The sequence below is a fragment of the Alosa pseudoharengus genome, unplaced genomic scaffold, assembly GCF_046254945.1.
Source record: "Alosa pseudoharengus isolate Yale_2024_CS ecotype anadromous, Long Island Sound unplaced genomic scaffold, YU_APseudo_1.1 YU_APseudo_1.1_scf_4, whole genome shotgun sequence".
NCBI classification, from domain to species: domain Eukaryota; kingdom Metazoa; phylum Chordata; class Actinopteri; order Clupeiformes; family Clupeidae; genus Alosa; species Alosa pseudoharengus.
The window spans coordinates 40,811,474-40,829,725 of record NW_027468774.1 but is presented as its reverse complement, the minus strand read 5'-3'; the positions used below and the strand labels follow the sequence as shown (position 1 = coordinate 40,829,725).

Sequence of the window (18,252 nt, the reverse complement as noted above, 5' to 3'; positions counted from 1 at the left end):
TCATGCAGACAACTGACACAGAGGATCCCCAAGATGAGCTCAGAATAGCAGACTAGCTTCATCCTCAGACTCAAAGGACAGGGGAATTCCATCTGAATCCAGCCGCTCCACCAGACGGCACACATACACACCCTTTACACACACACACACACACACACACACACTGGGCTGTTGTAGGCCTCACACTGGCTCCATCAACTGTACTGTGCTTTACTACTGCTGAAGCCGCAGTGACACAGACAGATGTGCTCTGTGTTTTATAGCTTTTTTTGCACACTGGCAGTAGTTCTGTTGGACTAAACAGCCTGTGAGCTGGTGACAAAAAATCCAAACTGAACATCAGTGCAGTGGGGAATGGATGTTACAGGACTACTGATGATTTTTACTTGTTGACCAGTTTTTCTTTATATTGGTCGACTAGTCGTTATCTACTGGTACAGTGCTGGTGCTAACATTACTGCTAGTGCTAGCTGTTGCCAGTGGGTATTTCATCTTTAGATTCCAGGTTTCCCACTCTAAGTGAAATGTAAAATTCCATGACTATTCCCTGACTTTCCCTGACAAAATAAAACGAATTTCTATGACCTGAACAGTCACATTCAAGAATATTTTTTTTAGAGTGGGAGATGAATAAATGGGTATTGAATGAACAAAGTTGGGCTAACCACAACTACTCAAGCAAGCAATAAAGCTAATAACCAGATATACATCAATTCTGAGTGGAGATATATTTGTATTAATGTATTTTGGCAAGTCAATTTTAAACTGCTACAACATAAATTCCCTGATATTCCATGACTGCCTCCAAAATGCTAAAATTCCCTGACTTTCCATGTCTGGAATAGACTTTCCAAAATTCCATGTAATTCCATGACCCGTGGGAAGCCTGCGGTTCTTAGATCCATGGCAAACGTGTTGTTATTGCATTTTAGTACAGCTGTACACAACTGGCATGTCAAAGTGGAACAGGTCTCATTTTTGGTGAAGTACTATACATAGGAAAGTCTAGGCCGTTTAGCCGCTAGCCATTTTGTCCACAGCTTGTTGACTGCTACCTACAGCATCCATTAGTGATTTTTAATAGTTGAGTAGTCGACTATTTGACTAGTTAAAGTAACCCCTAGTGTGGACATCATATCTTATCATCTGTCTGGACTCCACATACAGGTCATCACAGATACCTTCTTGGCCATCTTGGTCTGCACTGTATAATGAATTGTGATCGGCATAGGCAGCAACTAACATTTGCTTGAATACTGTAATTTTTTGAGTATCTGTACTTTACTTTACGTTTTGGAAACTTATGCCTTTTACTCCACTTCATTTGAAAGACAAATATTGTGCTTTTGACTCCTGTACCTTTAAAATGAAGTACTCATTACTTGCAAACATAGCTTTGAAGTGATTTTTAATGGAATAATGCAATAGACCATATTCAAGTTCAAAGTACTTTCTTCATTTTGCTGATAGTTCAATTTCAACTTGGCATTCGTGATGACAGATAACATGATGATAACATTTCTTTACCAGAACAATCATGATCATGGTGAAATTGGAATTATATTAAACAATCACCTGACATTCACCTCATAGCTACATGTTAATGTTAAATAAACTACTAACAACTCAATTGAGTTATCCTGTTTTGTATTTGGCTGTGAAAATAAGATTTGTGAATAGAGATTATGAATAGCAATTTAAAGTGCATTGTTGCATCCAAAGTTTTCTTTTAACAGTAGCAAAGTTATGAAATCAGGTAAAATGTAAACAAAATAAGCATTACATGACACAAATTACTTACTCTTTTTATGTACTCTTTGACTCAAGTAATAATTTAACTCAGCAACTTTCACTTGTATTGGAGCAATATTTGACCAGGGGTATCTATACTTAAAAAACAGAATCGGGTACTTTGTGCACCACTGATTGTGATTATGTGTGTACACAGTGACCTATTACGTGGTTTAGGCTACTAAGCACAGTGCTGCAGTAACATTGCATTTGAATGTACAGTGACAGTTATGGCTTTAAATACCCTCAGGAAAGGAGAGTCTAAGTTTGGATTTAGTTATATCATCTCTCACAGTAGCATTTGATGAGACATCTGAAAAAATCTCATTTGTAGTATACCTAGTGAACAGATTATAACATTGTTTACACTACACTTGGACAATCAATTTACTGAACTGCCTTCCTTACTGATGCAAGATCAGTAGCTCTCATAGGCAGTGTGCTCATGTTCTGTCAAGTGGGACTTGCTTCTGATTAGATGGCAAGTTTTCGGTTGTGTGGTCAGTGTTGTTTTCTCCATGCTGATTGGTCGAGAGAGCTTGGACAACTGGATAAGGATACAAGGATACAAGGATACAAGGAAGTTTATTGTCACATGCATATAGTTACTGGAAGTAAGAAATGCAGGGAAATTATGTCTGGTGTCAGCCTATTTGTGCATTTATGGGGGGGGGGGGGGGGTAAAAAGTGCAGTAGAAGAGGGGTTTAGTAGATTAAGTGGCAAGGGCTGCATAAGAAAGGTGGGGGAGGATTGGGATTGGGGGGGGGGCACCAACAAGGAGCACCATAACGATATATAAGGAGGATAACGGTAGGATAGCATGGCCAGAGAGGCTGCAAAACAATGAAGTGTACTCTATTTAGGTATACAGATTTATTGTAGCTCAAATAATAAACTAGCATTGGGTGAATGATTAATAATCATAGAAATTGTGTACAACAATAATGACATACAAACATAACAATAATGGTACAGGAAGTTACAGTACATAGTGAGCCATCTGGAGCAGAGATTACTTAATCTATTGTACATCTATTGTGATATTTCAGTGTGTGTCTTTTTTATTCTCCTCATAAAGCTTGACTTATCTCTCTCTCTCACACACACACCCACTGGGATCCACACTCATCAACTCTGTAACTCCTTCCCCCTCGCCACCACACACTCCTCTCTTCTGCCGCTCCTTCACCTACCCCCACTGCAAACAGCCTACCTGGAGTCCTGTCACCTTGGCCCAAGACCTCGAGGAGCTCCAGGACGGTGGGTGTCCATTGCGCTGGACCAGGGGGAGACGGTCCGATATGACACACAGGCCGGGGTTGGAGAAGTGTCTCTCTGGGGAGCGGGGCCGCGTCACCAGCCTCTTCCTGCTCGAGGGGAAGACCTGCGTCTGAATTTCCAGTAGACTGACGTCCTTCAGAGCCACGTCTGCCAGAGATGCACTGGCTACAGCGGCAGAGAGGGCAGAAGAGAAAGAGAGGTAGAGAGAGAGAGAGAGAGAGAGAGAGAGAGAGAGAAGGGGGGTATACAAGGGGTGAGCTATTGTAGTTTGTAGTTTCTAGGCAACAACAATCAAAAAAAAAAAAAAAAATTAGAGCAAAATCTAGTTTTTATGTCAGCTTAGCAAATGTCTGTTTACATCTCATTGTGATATGAAAGTATGTAAAGTAAGACACAATTTAACCATGATGGCATCAACTTAAAAAAAGAAAAAAAAAAACTTTCCAGGAACAATCAATACACACCTCTACCCTTGGCAGTGCACTGGTTGGACAAAGCCACCTGGTGCTTGAAGCAGCTGAGGGACGAGGGGCATTTGGAGGGTAACGCCGGCAGTGCCACAGCTGGCACAGGTACCCTCAGCACAGGCCTGGACAGAGGCTGGACCCCCTCAGGGTTCTGGGGTTGGGCCTGGCAGTGGTCCCTTGGTGGGAACCTGTTGACAAGGTCCACCCTCTTCTTCAGCACGACCATCTTACCACATTTGGAGCAGTGGTCCACCAAGGTGTCTTGCTGTGGGCACGAGGTCATAGAGAAGTGAATGGGTAACATGCTATGCTAACAAAATATAAATTTACCATTTTAGACCGTAACATGGAATATGGAAACCATCTGGAAATCAGGATACTAATATTTAAGGAAGGTAGACTGTCCACAGCTGGACAACAGAGCTAAAACTTGTTCATTGACTTGCAGAATATTTATAAATGCTCTAATCACTGTGTCTTTACTGTACTGTTCAGTGTGTCTTCACTCACATTGTTAATGAGTGAGTCCTCTGCCCTGCAGCACGGTCGGTTCCGTGTTTTAGACTGAGGGGTTCTTAAGAGCTGGTAGACCTTCTCCACTACCCCCAGCTCTTTCAGCCGACGAGACCTCATCTCTGAGAAAGGCAAAGACTTCTTTTCATCTTCCTCTTCCTCACCAGGCTTCACCTTCAGGTTGGGGAGGAACCGAAGAGGCCTTGACTGTTGCTAGGAGACAACAGCTTTATGGTGATTAACCCATATAGGTGGATAGAAGAATGTAAGAATGGATAGAAGTAGAGACCACATGTAGTATAGAGTAGTATAGAGACCGCATGTAGTATACTGTAGAGTAGTATAGAGACCGCATGTAGTATAGAGACCGCATGTAGTATAGAGTAGTATAGAGAACGCATGTAGTATAGAGTAGTATAGAGACCGCATGTAGTATAGAGTAGTATAGAGAACGCATGTAGTATAGAGTAGTATAGAGACCGCATGTAGTATAGAGTAGTATAGAGACCGCATGTAGTATAGAGTAGTATAGAGACCGCATGGAGAAATTAAAAACAATGAGACCAACCTCTGCTAAATCAACCTTTCTGAAGGACTTGTCAGTAGGCCCTTTCAGGCCACATGAACTCACACATAACACTTAAGCATATGAGTAGCAAAAGTTAAGTAAAACGTTTGTCACACCCACACATGTACACACGTCTTTCCACCAGTCTCACAAATGGCAACACTAACCAACACAACAAGATGCTGGAGAGGGGAAGAACCGAATGCCCCCGTGAGAAAGAAAGAGTGCTATCTGTACCGAGCTTGCTGGTGAGGGAGTGTTTCACAAAAATAACATGACGTCTCACATAAAGTTTAATTGGATAGAGCTGTAAAAAAGTGCAACCACAACACAAGACAACAGAAAGATTAGGCAGACTGCTTCAGATCATTTGCAGATGTGTATGGTCTGCAAACCTTCCAAAAGGAAGATGAAAATCTGGCCATCACAGCTTCATCATCTCCAGCACTGATCGGGTTGTTTGGAAATGATTATATGTACACACGGACAAACAAAATACATACACACTCCCACTCACATACACATACCCAAAACCATTTGTGTGCACACAGACCCCTCACTGTTTAAAAGAACCATAGAGGCTACGGCAGTTGTGATAACAGTAGCGTGTATAAAATCAATGCATAATACACTGGAGGTCAGCATGTTTGCATGCCCATAAGTGATGTCAGAGATTCATACTGTCTCCAACTGCTCATTACTATTACAAGGAATTACAGAGAATGGCTGTAGCGGGAGTGTGCATAATGTGATGTGTGTGTGTGTGTGTGTGTGTGTGTGTGTGTGCAATCCAATAGCACGGGAAGCCACCATGTTTGACATGGCTGACTCACGCTACAGCACTGCCGTCGGCCCTTGGGTTGGCTTCTCTCCCCAGCAGACTCGCCCAGAGAACAGGCCTTCTTTCTCTTCTTACCCTGCCTCTCCTGGATCTCCAGCAGCTGCTGTCTACACACACATATACATACATACATACATACATACATACATATACACATGCATACATACATACATATACACATGCATACATACATACATACATACATACATACATACATACATACATACATACAGACTTGATCAACAATATATGTGTGTATAGGTATAATAATTTGAGTATAGATATGGTAGATGAGTATTTGTGTGTTAGTTTGTGCATGTGTCTTTATACATGCATGCGTTTCTGTGTGTGTGTGTGTGTGTGTGTGTGTGTGTGTGTGTGTATTATCCCACCTAGCACACTTCTCTCGTGCACGTGAGGCGACGGTTTCCTGGAAGAGGGAGCCTCCATGCTGGAAGAACTTATCGTAGTCACTGGCGTTGGGCCGAGGGAAGATGCGGCGGTAACCACCCAGGTGCTGGTTCTCATAGGCCAGGGCACGCTCCATACTATTGGCCTGCCTCAGCTGCTGCAGGCGGTTCCTAACACACAAACACACACGCACACGCACACGCACACGCACACGCACACGCACACGCACACGCACACACACACACACAATATAATGTGGACACTAACACAGATTTTAAGAAATATATTCGAGCAAAATGTTAGATAAATAAGCCTTTTTGTGCACACTGAAGAGATCTTACATCTTTTTCTTCAATTCATAAAAATGGAAGTAAAAACAAATGTGAAATGTGTTGCATTTAAATTTGTGTTCAGTGTATGTCTGTATTTGTGTGTGTGTGTGTGTTTGTGTGTGCGTATGTGTGTGTGTGTGTGTGTGTGTATGTGTGTGTGTGTTTGTGTGTGCGTATGTGTGTGTTTGTATATGTGTATGTATGTATGTGTGTGTGTGTGTATGTGTATGTGTGTGTGTGTGTGTGTGTGTGTGTGTGTGTGTGTGTGTGTGTGTGTGTGTGTATGTGCGCGTATGTGTGTGTGTGTATGTGTGTGTGTGTATGTGTGTGTGTGTGCACACACCTCACCTCACGTCTCGGGGCTGTAGTCTGTCGGTGAGTCTGCATTTCTCCTCCTCGCGAGTCTGCTTGCGGTTGCACGCTCCCAGGTTGATGAGCACCAGCGTGTCATACAGCATTTTGTCCTTCACCTCCCGGTCCAGCCGAGAGTCAGTGGTGAAGCTAGGAGAATGGTTCACCTACACACACACACACATGAACACGCGTGTGCGCGCGCACACACACACACACATACAAATGAACACACACACGCACGCATGCACACACACACACGCACACACACACACACAAACGCACACACACACACACACACACACACACACACACACACACACACGAATGCTGTGATCCAGAGGATAAACATTTTCATTCCAAAGTCCTATAATTATGACTCTAACCATACACACACACACACACACACACACACACACACACACACACACACACACACACACACACACACACACACACACACACACACACATATGCAAACACATGAAACACACATATACACCAGTGACTTCATCTCATAGATTTACTTACTAACAAACAAAATGATACATACATATTGACAAAACCACCTTCACCAAAAACACGCCTTCCATTTCACAGAGAGAGAAAGACACACAAACACGTGGGTTCCATGCTGCTAGTCATAGTCTATATAGAAGCTATCTATAGTCATTGGGGACTCTCCACAATGTCTTCAGGGACAACTTAAAATCTCTTCTTATCGACTTACAACCTATAATTGGTCCAAGTCTGAACTTTAAGTCTTTAATAACATGTCAGGAACTTAGTGAGGGCTCAACTACATGCATTGTTTTTTTCTGAGACTGTGGAATTACATGGTTATATGGTTTATGCATAAATCTATATCCATCCACTTCAACCACTGTTTGTCTCCTCTACACAATGCCTGCTTCTCTGTGTGGCCCAAAAACATTACCAGGTTTGTGAAGAGAATATTCCATCAGAGTATTCCCCACACACAACAGCAGTCCTTTCATATAGCTTCTTAAGTGACGGGAAGCGGGTGGGAGACAGAGAGACAGGGCAGGAGGGAGCCGTGTTCATGTGTATGGAATATGGTATGGACGCTCTAGACAGTGCGCCACAGCGCCCCACTCCATGTCTGTTTTTATCCTTTCACTCCACTTCTGACCCCCCCTTTGGATGATGAGGAGCTTTACTTTGAATTGGGAGGTATCCCTCATAATCCCCTCTCCTCCGGATACATGCCCTTTATGTACCTCCAGCACCCAGGGCTTGAGCCTGTGGTCCAGCAGCACGTCAAAGCCCAGAATCTCGAAGCAGGCACCCGAGCCACAGGCAACGTGGCGGGGGAAGCAGGTGTTGTAGCTGTGCTTCAGCACCGGGTGGGCCGCAATCAGGGCCTTGATCACCACGTCCTCAATATCGACCCACACCTGCCCTGTGTCACAGCAGAGGGACTCCAACACCGTCGACAACTTTCTGTCCAGAGGGAAGGGGGAGAGAGAGAGGTTGAAAAGTTATTTTAGGGGTTGATTGGTGTTGAAAAACAAGGGAAAGCCTACTGATTATATAAGTGTATTATCATACACTTTTGCCATGCAGACATATTATGGTTTTACAGCATAGCTTAGCTTATTTGACAAGTAGTGCTCATAGCATCTACAGGTAAGCTAGCCATTTGTATTGTCAGAAACACCCAATACAATGTACTGTAATGATTACTTCATAACTGTGCAAAATAAGTGTTCCGTTTAAAGTGTGCACACCCAGCTACAGCTATGGTTACAACATATTTTATCAGTACGGACACACAGACCCAGCGATGAAATGTTTCTGTGGAGTACAGTTACTGTGTGTGTGTTTATGAAGGTGTCATGATGACATGACCCTGTCACCAAGCATGTCCAGACTCACCTTTTACTCCCAGCCAGCTCGTCCCGGACAAAGTTCTCACTGTGTTTGTTGATGGCATAGTTGGTCAGATGCATACATACGTTTTGCTGTGAGAGGGAGAGAAAGGCAGGGGTGGGTTGGGGGGGGGAGATAGATAGATAGAGGGAAACAGAGAGAGATTTCAAAAGAGAGACAGAGATATCAAGAGAGGGAGGGAGAGAGAGAGAGAGAGAGAGAGGATGAAAGGACAAGATGACAGGACTGGAATGTTAATGGCATGTGTACTGTATGTATACTGCGTTATTGCCAGTGGGGAGCCTCTTTTATGGACACAGTAAAATCTACTGTGTGACCTTGGCCTATGTCGGCTGACGCCTCGTCACTTCCTCGTCCAGCCATACAGATGGAGAGATAGGAGAGGGGAGGACGAGAGAGAGAGGTGGACTCTAACCTCTCCACTCTCACTGTTAGGTAATACACACTAGCCTGGTCAGCTGTTGCTACTCATGCACCCTCTGTTACAACTGGTGCACACATCTACATAGCCTACTTGACACTTCATATGAACATTTCGTGTAACCCCCCCACACACACACACACACACACACACACACACTGTCCACCTATAATCCCCATGGATGTCTCTGATCTGCTGTAAAGCTTCATCACATAGCACCAGTAGCTAGGAAAGGGATGCCTAGACTGTCTTATGACTGACATCTGTAGCTCACATTCTAACATCCTATCCATCAGGCGGATGGACACTGACAGTGTGTCCATACACATCCAAATAAACTACTTCTACCAATCTAGATCCTTGTAAGCGTCTACCATTTTTCAATCCATTCATTTCATTTGTCCATCTTGTTATTGATCTATTCTCTCTCTCTCTCTCTCTCGTCTCACCAGGTTGTTGTTGTTGGGGTGGATGTACTGGCTGGTGCAGAAGCGAGCCAGGCCCTCCTCATACAGGAAGATGCTCAGGGGGTCGCACGAGGTCACCAGCACATAGATGCGAAGGTCGAACTTGAACCCATCCAGGACAAACGGCTTGACGGGGGACAGCAGAGGGGTCAGTGCCAGAACTAAGAGATGACAACTTCAACACCCGAGAACCATTTGGTTTTCATGGGCCTGTTTTGTGATACCAGTACCGTAAAGGAGTCTATTGTCTTAGAATATCTAGTCCTCTATTGGGGTTATCACTACCTGAAGAATATTTAAAAGGGTGCATAAATCTGTCATAAATAAGTCATAAATCTGGTTTCATTTTAACATGGCATCTTGGTATGATAACTCATGAGATCTTTAAAATGCTCTCCTGCTTGTGTTAAAACACTCAATCGTCAACGCTTGTTTCAAGTTCCATTGCTTCTGTTGTTGTTTCCTGTATTGACCTGTGTATATATACATTATCCCTGTAACCATAGGAGCAGGCTGCATGAAACATAACATAGGTGATCCTTTGGCCACAAGTGAGTTGCAGCAGGAGCCTCACCTGAGACAGGTACACTTGGCAGATCATGTGTTCTCCGGGAGGGATGTCTTTGGCGGACCTGGTGAGAAAGATTCCCCTTCCCTGGCTGCCAGACTCAGGCTTGCAGATGTAGGTTTTGTGCTTCTTGGACCTAGCATATGCCTGGAGGTCACTGTAGCTGTGGAGAGATGGGAGCCACCAGACAGGAGTGTGTTTATTGTGTCTGTCTGTCTGTCTGTCTGTCTGTCTATCTGATTGCTATAATTGTCCTCTGTGGTATGTGGGCCAAAAAGACTGTATTACAAACCAGTTTGTATGCTGAATGTAGAAAGCAAAATTACAGACACACATACACAAACTCATTCTCATTCTCAAACAATCTCTTTCTTTCTCACGTACTTGTTCCAAGATTTCCACCCAATTTCACAGTCAACATTCTGCTATGTCAATTCAAGCGACACATTATTATGGTGCAGAGATTCCCACAAGTAAATGTAATCTATGGGGGAGAACCATAACATAAGTCATTTCATCACACTATATGTACTCTACATGAACATTGGTGATGAATCCAAAATTTTCGAATGAACTGAATTTCATGACTTTTCCAGGACTGGAAAATGGGACTTAAAAATCCCATGATGTGTCTTTCACACACACACACTTATATGCTTATACACGTATATACTTATATAGACACACATGCTTTCTCTTCAACACACACACACACACAGACACACAGACACACACACACACACACACACACACACACACACACACACACACACACACACACACACACACACACACTCACTCACTCACTCACTCACTCACTCACTCACTCACTCACTCACTCACTCACTCACTCACTCACTCACTCTGCGGGGAGGCACCAGGTACGAGGGAAGATGTTGTAATCCTTGGGGAAACATTTGAACATGCGATTCATGTTCCTGGCCAGCAGGTCCTTCCGGCAGATCTCGATCATCCCTGGGAAATGGTTGATTTTCTGGAAAGGGACAAAAGAGTCACACATAATGACCTTCAGTCATGTTTATCATGTTTTAACTTATCTCCCGTAGCCATCTAGCAGCAGCCTTGACGCACATCCAGTCAGCCATCAGGTAAGTAATTACTCAACACTCAGCCAGCAATTAGGACATTTCCCATATTCACAGGGTCAATTAGATATGGGGCAACAGCAATGTTGAAGCTGATTTTTACAGAAGATAACGTTTAAAACACAACTATCAGAAGAGTGGGGCACTTCCTCTGAGTGTGTGTGTGTGTGTGTCTGTGTGTGTGTGTGTGTATGTGTGTGTGTGTGTGTGTGTGTGTGTGTGTGTGTGTGTGTGTGTGTGTGTGTGTGTGTGTGTGTGTGAGTGTGTGTGTATGTATGTGTGTATATGTGTGTGTGTGTGTTTGTTAGTGTGTGTGTGTGTGTGTGTGTGTGTGTTTCTCTCTGTCTCTAATTATTTATCTTGTCTATCTGTTTATCCATCCATCTCTATCTCATACTTTCCTGCCAGAAGTATCTTTCCGTCAGTACATCTCTATTATACATGCAATGTGTTCATCCCTGACACTGGGTCCCTTTAACCTACATACAGTTACCCTACTTCCATCAGCTCATGTCTTTTTCTGTAATTTACATTTTTATGAATGCTATTTATTTTAATAGCTGCAATGTAATTTGGGGATGCAGGTACAAGGGATGTGGCACCTGGTAGCCTTTGATGTCCATTAGTCTCTCCAGAGAGACGGTGAGATCAGTCCAGTAGACCGTCCACTCCTCGCCCTCCAGCGCCTCCCTCAGGCCAAAGCGGGATGCTGCACGCCTGACTGAACAACAGACAAACTCAATGTGATGTAAACCTTAAACATAATCAGTCAAATTTGGGGAAAAGGCACAACCATACACCATCAGTGTATTTTCCAAAAGTTCTTCATTCACTGTGGGTTTGCAGAACTTGTTTTAGACCCAAAATACCAGGCTTTATTTCCCGTGCATTGTTTGGATTCACATGCTGCATTGTCCAAACACGATCATGGAGAGAAGTAGCAGCTGGTCCAATGGGCAATAATCACAGCATGCATTACAATTACTTGCTGACTCTAGCTAGTTATCTGCAAAATAGAGCTGAATTAGAATGGATGATTTCACTCTAGTGGGTATTTCATATTAGTCTCTAATTAGTACTTTAAGGCAGGGGGTTGGCAGTATGCTGGAGTACAGGCAGGTTGAGGTTAGTTATCAGCCTACTGGCCACTGAAATGCATTTATATAATAGGTAGATTCTGGTTTTGAGTCTACACTATAATGAGTAATACTCTTAACTTTTTAGTGAGCTGCAGTGTGAGCATAGATGTGTTTGGAAGCTCAGTTTCTATGACTACAACCTATTCAATAATCATATCCATTTGCAATGCATTGTTGACCGGGGTGATATAAGTGAATATAGAGAGATAAGAACCAGTGAGATATATAAAGGATTGTTCCAAACTAGCACATACAGAAGAAATACTTATCTTGAGCTGTGTATGATGGGGCAATGGTTGGATGTGGGATTTTTATCTATCTATCTTTTATCTCACTGAAACACCAGTTACCCCTTATACTATAATGCACTATAGTATAACCATGATATTTCCCTGCCCACAATGTATCTCCATAATCATAAGGAAACATTTGTCTACATAAATTATTTTATATATAATAGCTTGATTGACATGAACTAGTGAAATAAACACAATAGTTTGATTGACAGGCTTAATTAGAAAGAGCTGTTTGGTGATATAGCAAAATAGCTATGCTATTTGAAGTACTCATTTGAGCAATAACTAATTAGAAATCTAACATAAAAATACTATGATAACAATAAGAAAAAGTATTCAATTATTAACGTTTCTAAATATCATTGTTTTGGTTCTCATTAAAGAATTGGAGCCATGTATCCAAATGACTGCAACGAAACTCAAACGGGAATCTATCGTTGACTCTGTTTCATGGGATGTGGAAAAGCCGTCGCTGTGTCTTTGTGTGTGAAATGAATGGGCCGACAACTCACAATGACTCATGTGTTAGGCGCTCACACTGATGCTTTTGTGTCATCTGAATGTGCGTTTTATTTGTGGATTTATTTAGTTTCCCGTTCACACTGTAAAAACTAATGTTTTTGAACTGGTGCGAAACTGACATTTTCGTACAAGAGAGAGAGAGAGAAAAAAAAAGAGATCCATTCAAAAATGTGGCTGTGAGACCTTCCTTACAACGATTCTTAGTCCCAAAAGTACCGCTAAACATGGGTTCTAACACATTTACTATGACTAAGACACAGACGATAAATATAATTGTGTGGTTTATGTGTTTGCTGTGACTGAACCTCTCCACATGAGACTGTTACACAGCATCACATCTCTTGAAGTTTGTGTATAGTCGGCGGTTTCCTCTAACATGGCTGCTTGTTTACTTTTGAGGAGGTGGTATGCGTAGACCCGTGCTGTGGGCAGTTGACAGGCACGTTTATGGGGACATGGAGCCGGGTGCGCCAGTGTGGTTTTGTTTGTTAGCGTGGATGTGGACTTCACATTTAATGTTTATGTACAGAGGCTTCCACATTACATTATCACTGTGTACTCTGGTGTGCGTGCTTCTATGAATGTGTGTATGTGTATGCTTAAATGTGTGTGTGTCTGTGGGGGGGTGGGGGGTGATGTGTGTGTGCACATGTGTATGCGTGTGTGTTTGTGTGCACATGTGTGCATCTGCATGTGCATGAGGGTGCTGCGCTTGTGCGTCCATGTGTTTGTGTGTGTGTGGGTGTGTGTGTGGGTGTGGGTGTGGGTGTGTGTGTGTGTGTGTGTGTGTGTGTGTGTGTGTGTGTGTGTGTGTGTTTGCCTGTAAGCTGCACATGGCATGTCTTGAATGCAGAGTAGGCTACCCTGTGTCTGCCAACAATTTTATGGACCCATGTGGCCGGCATGGAATTTCTCATGGTCCTAAAGCCCATCCAACTAATTTCTAAATTCTTGACAAGGGAATGGTTCTTTGTCTCACAGGATATAATTTGAGGTCCTTCTACTGCTGTATCCAAGCTTAAAAGCCTATCACTCTAATAATAATTAATCAATATACCATTAATATTAATATACCAAGAAAGGCATTTTTATATACACTGCTGGATTCAAACCCAGGTCCCAGTGCGTACTTGAACCTGAATGTGATATGGACGCTGCAGCCTCTTACACTACAGCCTCCCTGACATAAAGCCATTTTAAAGGAGTCAAGTTTAAATATGTGTCAATATACTGTTTTACACACATAATGATATACCAGCATATTGATATACTGAAGAAATTTCTCATAATATGTTATCATTTCAGGTCATTATTTTGGAAATAATTTCCTTCATAGGAAAGGATATTTGGGGTCATTGTGTGTGTGCGTGTATGTGTTTGTGCATGTGCGTCTGTGTGTGTATGACTGACACTCACCGCTTTCAAACTTGCAGTTGGTGAGGTTGATCCACAGTCATCTGAAAGAGAACAGACACATGGACAGCTGCGCGTCTCCAAATACCTCACAGCACCACGCCGGCCACCTGGGCTCGGCAATGCCACCCACGTCCACAGTGGCTACCAAAAACCACAGGCCTGTGTTCTAGACATCTTCTCCATTGGGAATGACATCCCATCGTCACATCATCATCATTATATGCATAAACTATCGTTGTAATTATCGCTTGTGTCACTGAGATCCTCTTCACTGACGCTTTTGTCCAAAACCATCTACATATCCCCATCATAACATTGTTTATTAGCCTAGGTGTTTACATAATAGGCTCTACACATTCACATTATTTTAATTTCTCTTGCAGCAGAAATATGAGTGGATTGTAGAGCGGCCCTTTCATCTGGACACCATCCTATTCCATTAAATTGTCAGCAGCACTAAACTCCGCTCATCATTTCTCAGCCTGTTCGTTTGGCACCCAGAGCTCTGCTGGATTCATCTCCCGAGGCTCAAAACTGTCTGCGTGTCATCTGATGTCATTCCAGAAGGGAGCTATTTCCCTGGAGCCTCACAACCAGACGGCAGCAGCTTAGTTTAATTAAAGTGTCTCTACTGCCACCTACTGGTTGGGAACTAAACAAGGGGGGGGGGGGGGTCCTGCAAGAGCCTCATCATTTCCCCCAGTGAGTCTCCACCCACCCCGTTCATCTCGGAGACTGTGAGCAGTCTCAGTGTGCCGTAGGGCTGGAATGTGTAAACCAGCGGACACCACCAGCCCACCAGCCCATTGGCCCACCACCACCACCGTGCTCAGCAGCCCAGCAACCACGAGCACACGCCACATAACAGGCAGACACTGGAAACAGAAACAGAAGGACTGGGGAGAGAGAGACACACTCCCTCACTTGCGGATTATCCTTGCAGATGGTGAAATAAAGAATTAGAAAAACTACTGTCATTACATAATTCACGGGTCAGTGAGTGAGTGAATTAAACAGGCGCATGAATGGATCGATGGATGCATGGATGAATAGATGAATCATTAGTAGGCACATTAATGAGGAGATGGATAATAAATAAATGAGATAAATCTGACTTAAAAAAAAAGAGATGAGTAAAATATCAAATGAAATAGTTGGGAGTATCATGTTTGTGGCTGCTGCCCAGTAAAATTCATACACCCTGAACCGTAATTAAGCAGTGGGGCAATTTGACTTTCCACAGTCGCAGAGAACAGACTCTTTAAAGAGGCACTGCCGCTTGTAAATGGCATCTGAGCCCTCCCGCGCTCACCCACTCTCGGTCTCGCCCGCGCCCTCCTCGCCACCATGCCATTCACACGCCGCCCATAACCACTCCACCACTCTGCCAGTAAACGAGAAGGTGCGCGGCACAGAGCGCGGAGCAGCAAAGGAATCCGCCATAAAGAGGACCTTGTTGAGGACGTCAACTGTCGTACAAGCTGCAGAGTCCTCCTCAAGGCCTCTGGCTGCCGGCTGGTATGGGAGATATTTTTTTACTGGGGTGCTCGGGGGGGGTTACTCTGAGCCAGATCAGGGCCAAACCTGTGCCGTATCAGCAGGCTGAAGCCAGTGGCAGCTACTCGCCTGGGAAGATCTATGGACTGTGAACATGACAGCAGAGTCCACACGGTCTCAGGTGCTTAGTGAGAAACCGTTGTCTGGGGTTTATGTGACTCGTAACAGATTGTCACTACTGGTCATTTGGTTCCCGGTGACATTTGACTAACAGCAATTACCGGTAAAATAGAATTCCTCATACAAACAGGATTATAACACACTTAAAACACAAGCCATGTCCTTGGCAATGTGCAAACGATAAACAAGTCTGACGACAGGGACATCATAGGACAAGACACAGACAATACAAACACACACAACTACATACACACACACACAAACAAACACACACTAACACACACACAAACGAGGATATTCACGCACACACAGGACGACGCCACCTAGCTCAGTGCTGCATTCTCCCAGGGTTCAGTCCCACGACCCCCCTGAAGCAGGAGCAGAGATCAAACAGGCGCCCTGTACACAGTTTTTGTTTTTTTTACCATTCATTTGTGAGCCACCTCTGTGTGTTCATGTGTGCATGTATTTGTGTGTGTGTGTGTGTGTGTGTGTGTGTGTGTGTGTGTGTGTGTGTTTGCATGTGTGGAGGGGCTCACAGATCCTGGGCAGGGCCTGACAGCAAGGCAAGAGGTCCCAGGCGGTAGCAGAAAGGGCCCTAGCTAGTTTTATGGACAGGTACTGTAACCAGAGACCGGCGGTGCTGGCTACCTCCATGTCGCCCACTGTCTTTACAGACAGCCAGCTGCTCATAACCACACAGATGCCTTCAGGGCTCAGACCCCCTACACCCAACCCAAAGAACCTCCACCTTCCACATACCACAACTCCCTCTCTCCCCCACCTATCTACCCTCCCCAAAACCACAGGACACTCTTCCCACTGTCACTACCTTGACAATTACTAAGAGCAAGGACTGACTCAGAAGACTGCAAACCCGTTAACCTGTCACCTACCTCAATGTGACTTTGTGCAAGTTCTGTGTGTTTTGTGATTTGAGTGAACTACTGCTGCAACACCGCAATTCCCCATGTGGATCAATAAAGTAATCTATCTATTGAAACGTACTGTATATCATGTTTTTTTGTCAGTCAGCTGGAAAGGTAAGAGATTAGAGCTAACACATGTTTGTGCTTGTGTGTTCCTCTCACTCTATTTCTGTCTGTCACTTCTCTCTTTCTTTCTCACTGTGTATGTGTGTGTGTGTGTGTGTGTGTGTGTGCGCATGTGTGTTTGTATGTTCACTTATGTGCATTTTTGTGTATGTCTTCCTGTGCACATTCCTTTCGGCGCTGTAGGTTGCAGTAACTGGCCTGGTGTGAAAGCCATTTCTCCGGGTGGTCATTATAATGTCCTAGAGAGAAGGACCTCATGTCTGACCTCCCGTCTGATTCAGTAGCCCAGTGGAAAAAGCCCTCAGGCATAAGCTAGCCAATCAAACGTCTAATAGAAACCTACTACAGATTCTAGTCAATCACACGTCTAGGAGAAGCCCCTGGCAATTCTCAGCAAATCATCCATCAGAGAGAGCCTTCTATCATAAGTTCCAGCTAATCACAGGTCTGAAATAGCCTGGTCACAATTTGAGCCAATCACAGGTCTGAAAGAACCTTCCAGCAACCAGCCAACCAATCTATCTATCAATCAAGCCAATACCAACATCGCATCATGTGTGGGAGATGGGGGATTAATAGTACATACCAGCATTGTCTACAAGGCAGGACGGGGGAGTTTCTCTGTCATTTATATAGTGTTTGTACCCTAACAAAAATGGCCAAAGGGGTTTAAAGAAAGGACGCGTGCAGTACCTCTTCTTTTTCTTCTTCATCTTAGCGCCCTCTGTCTGTAGGGAGGTGGTGGTGCTGGGGGTAGCAGCATCAGGTATGGCCTCCAACTCCCCAAGCTTGCTCCCACTGACAACGGGGAAGCATGACTCCTTTTCTCGGGAGACTACAGGTTGCCACATTCTACAGGGAGGGAGAGAGAGAGAGAGAGAGAGAGAGAGAGAGAATTATACAGACATTTACATTTACATAGGAAAGGAAAATATTTTACCATTCCAGGGCAAACCTATAAAAATCTCACCTAATATTTAGTTCACATCTTCTAATCTATTTTATCCAGACTATGAACAATAATGAGAATGGTTAGTGTATGTTTATGAGTGAAGTAGTAGGCTATATAATAACTCAAAGAAGCACAGTTCAGCAGAGGTTTCAAACAGTTTACT

General features: G+C 43.8%; 1 protein-coding gene across 1 annotated transcript; it reads right to left on the bottom strand.

Annotated features, from left to right (window-relative positions):
- Positions 1–2,209: 2,209 nt before the first annotated feature.
- On the bottom strand, positions 2,210–17,868 carry LOC143102944 (tubulin polyglutamylase ttll6-like). Its single transcript, XM_076266738.1, has 15 exons — positions 17,831–17,868; positions 14,406–14,446; positions 11,635–11,753; positions 10,790–10,920; positions 9,933–10,089; positions 9,341–9,484; positions 8,456–8,541; positions 7,798–8,020; positions 6,554–6,723; positions 5,855–6,043; positions 5,455–5,569; positions 4,051–4,266; positions 3,538–3,805; positions 3,006–3,238; positions 2,210–2,338 (listed from the first exon to the last, which is right to left on the bottom strand). The coding sequence occupies exons 3-15, from the start codon at positions 11,653–11,655 to the stop codon at positions 2,210–2,212; spliced, it is 2,082 nt and encodes a 693-aa protein (XP_076122853.1). The 5' UTR covers positions 11,656–11,753; positions 14,406–14,446; positions 17,831–17,868.
- Positions 17,869–18,252: the final 384 nt, after the last annotated feature.

Bases quoted from the DNA above. Each gene is read 5' to 3' on its own strand.
- LOC143102944 (XM_076266738.1), bottom strand. From the start codon at position 11,655: ATGGACATCAAAGGCTACCAG. The intron at 9,485-9,932 runs GTGAGGCTCCTG...TCCCCCGTCAAG, and splicing joins GCCAAGTGTACCTGTCTCAG to CCGTTTGTCCTGGATGGGTT. The intron at 8,542-9,340 runs GTGAGACGAGAG...TCCCTCTCACAG, and splicing joins ACCCCAACAACAACAACCTG to CAAAACGTATGTATGCATCT.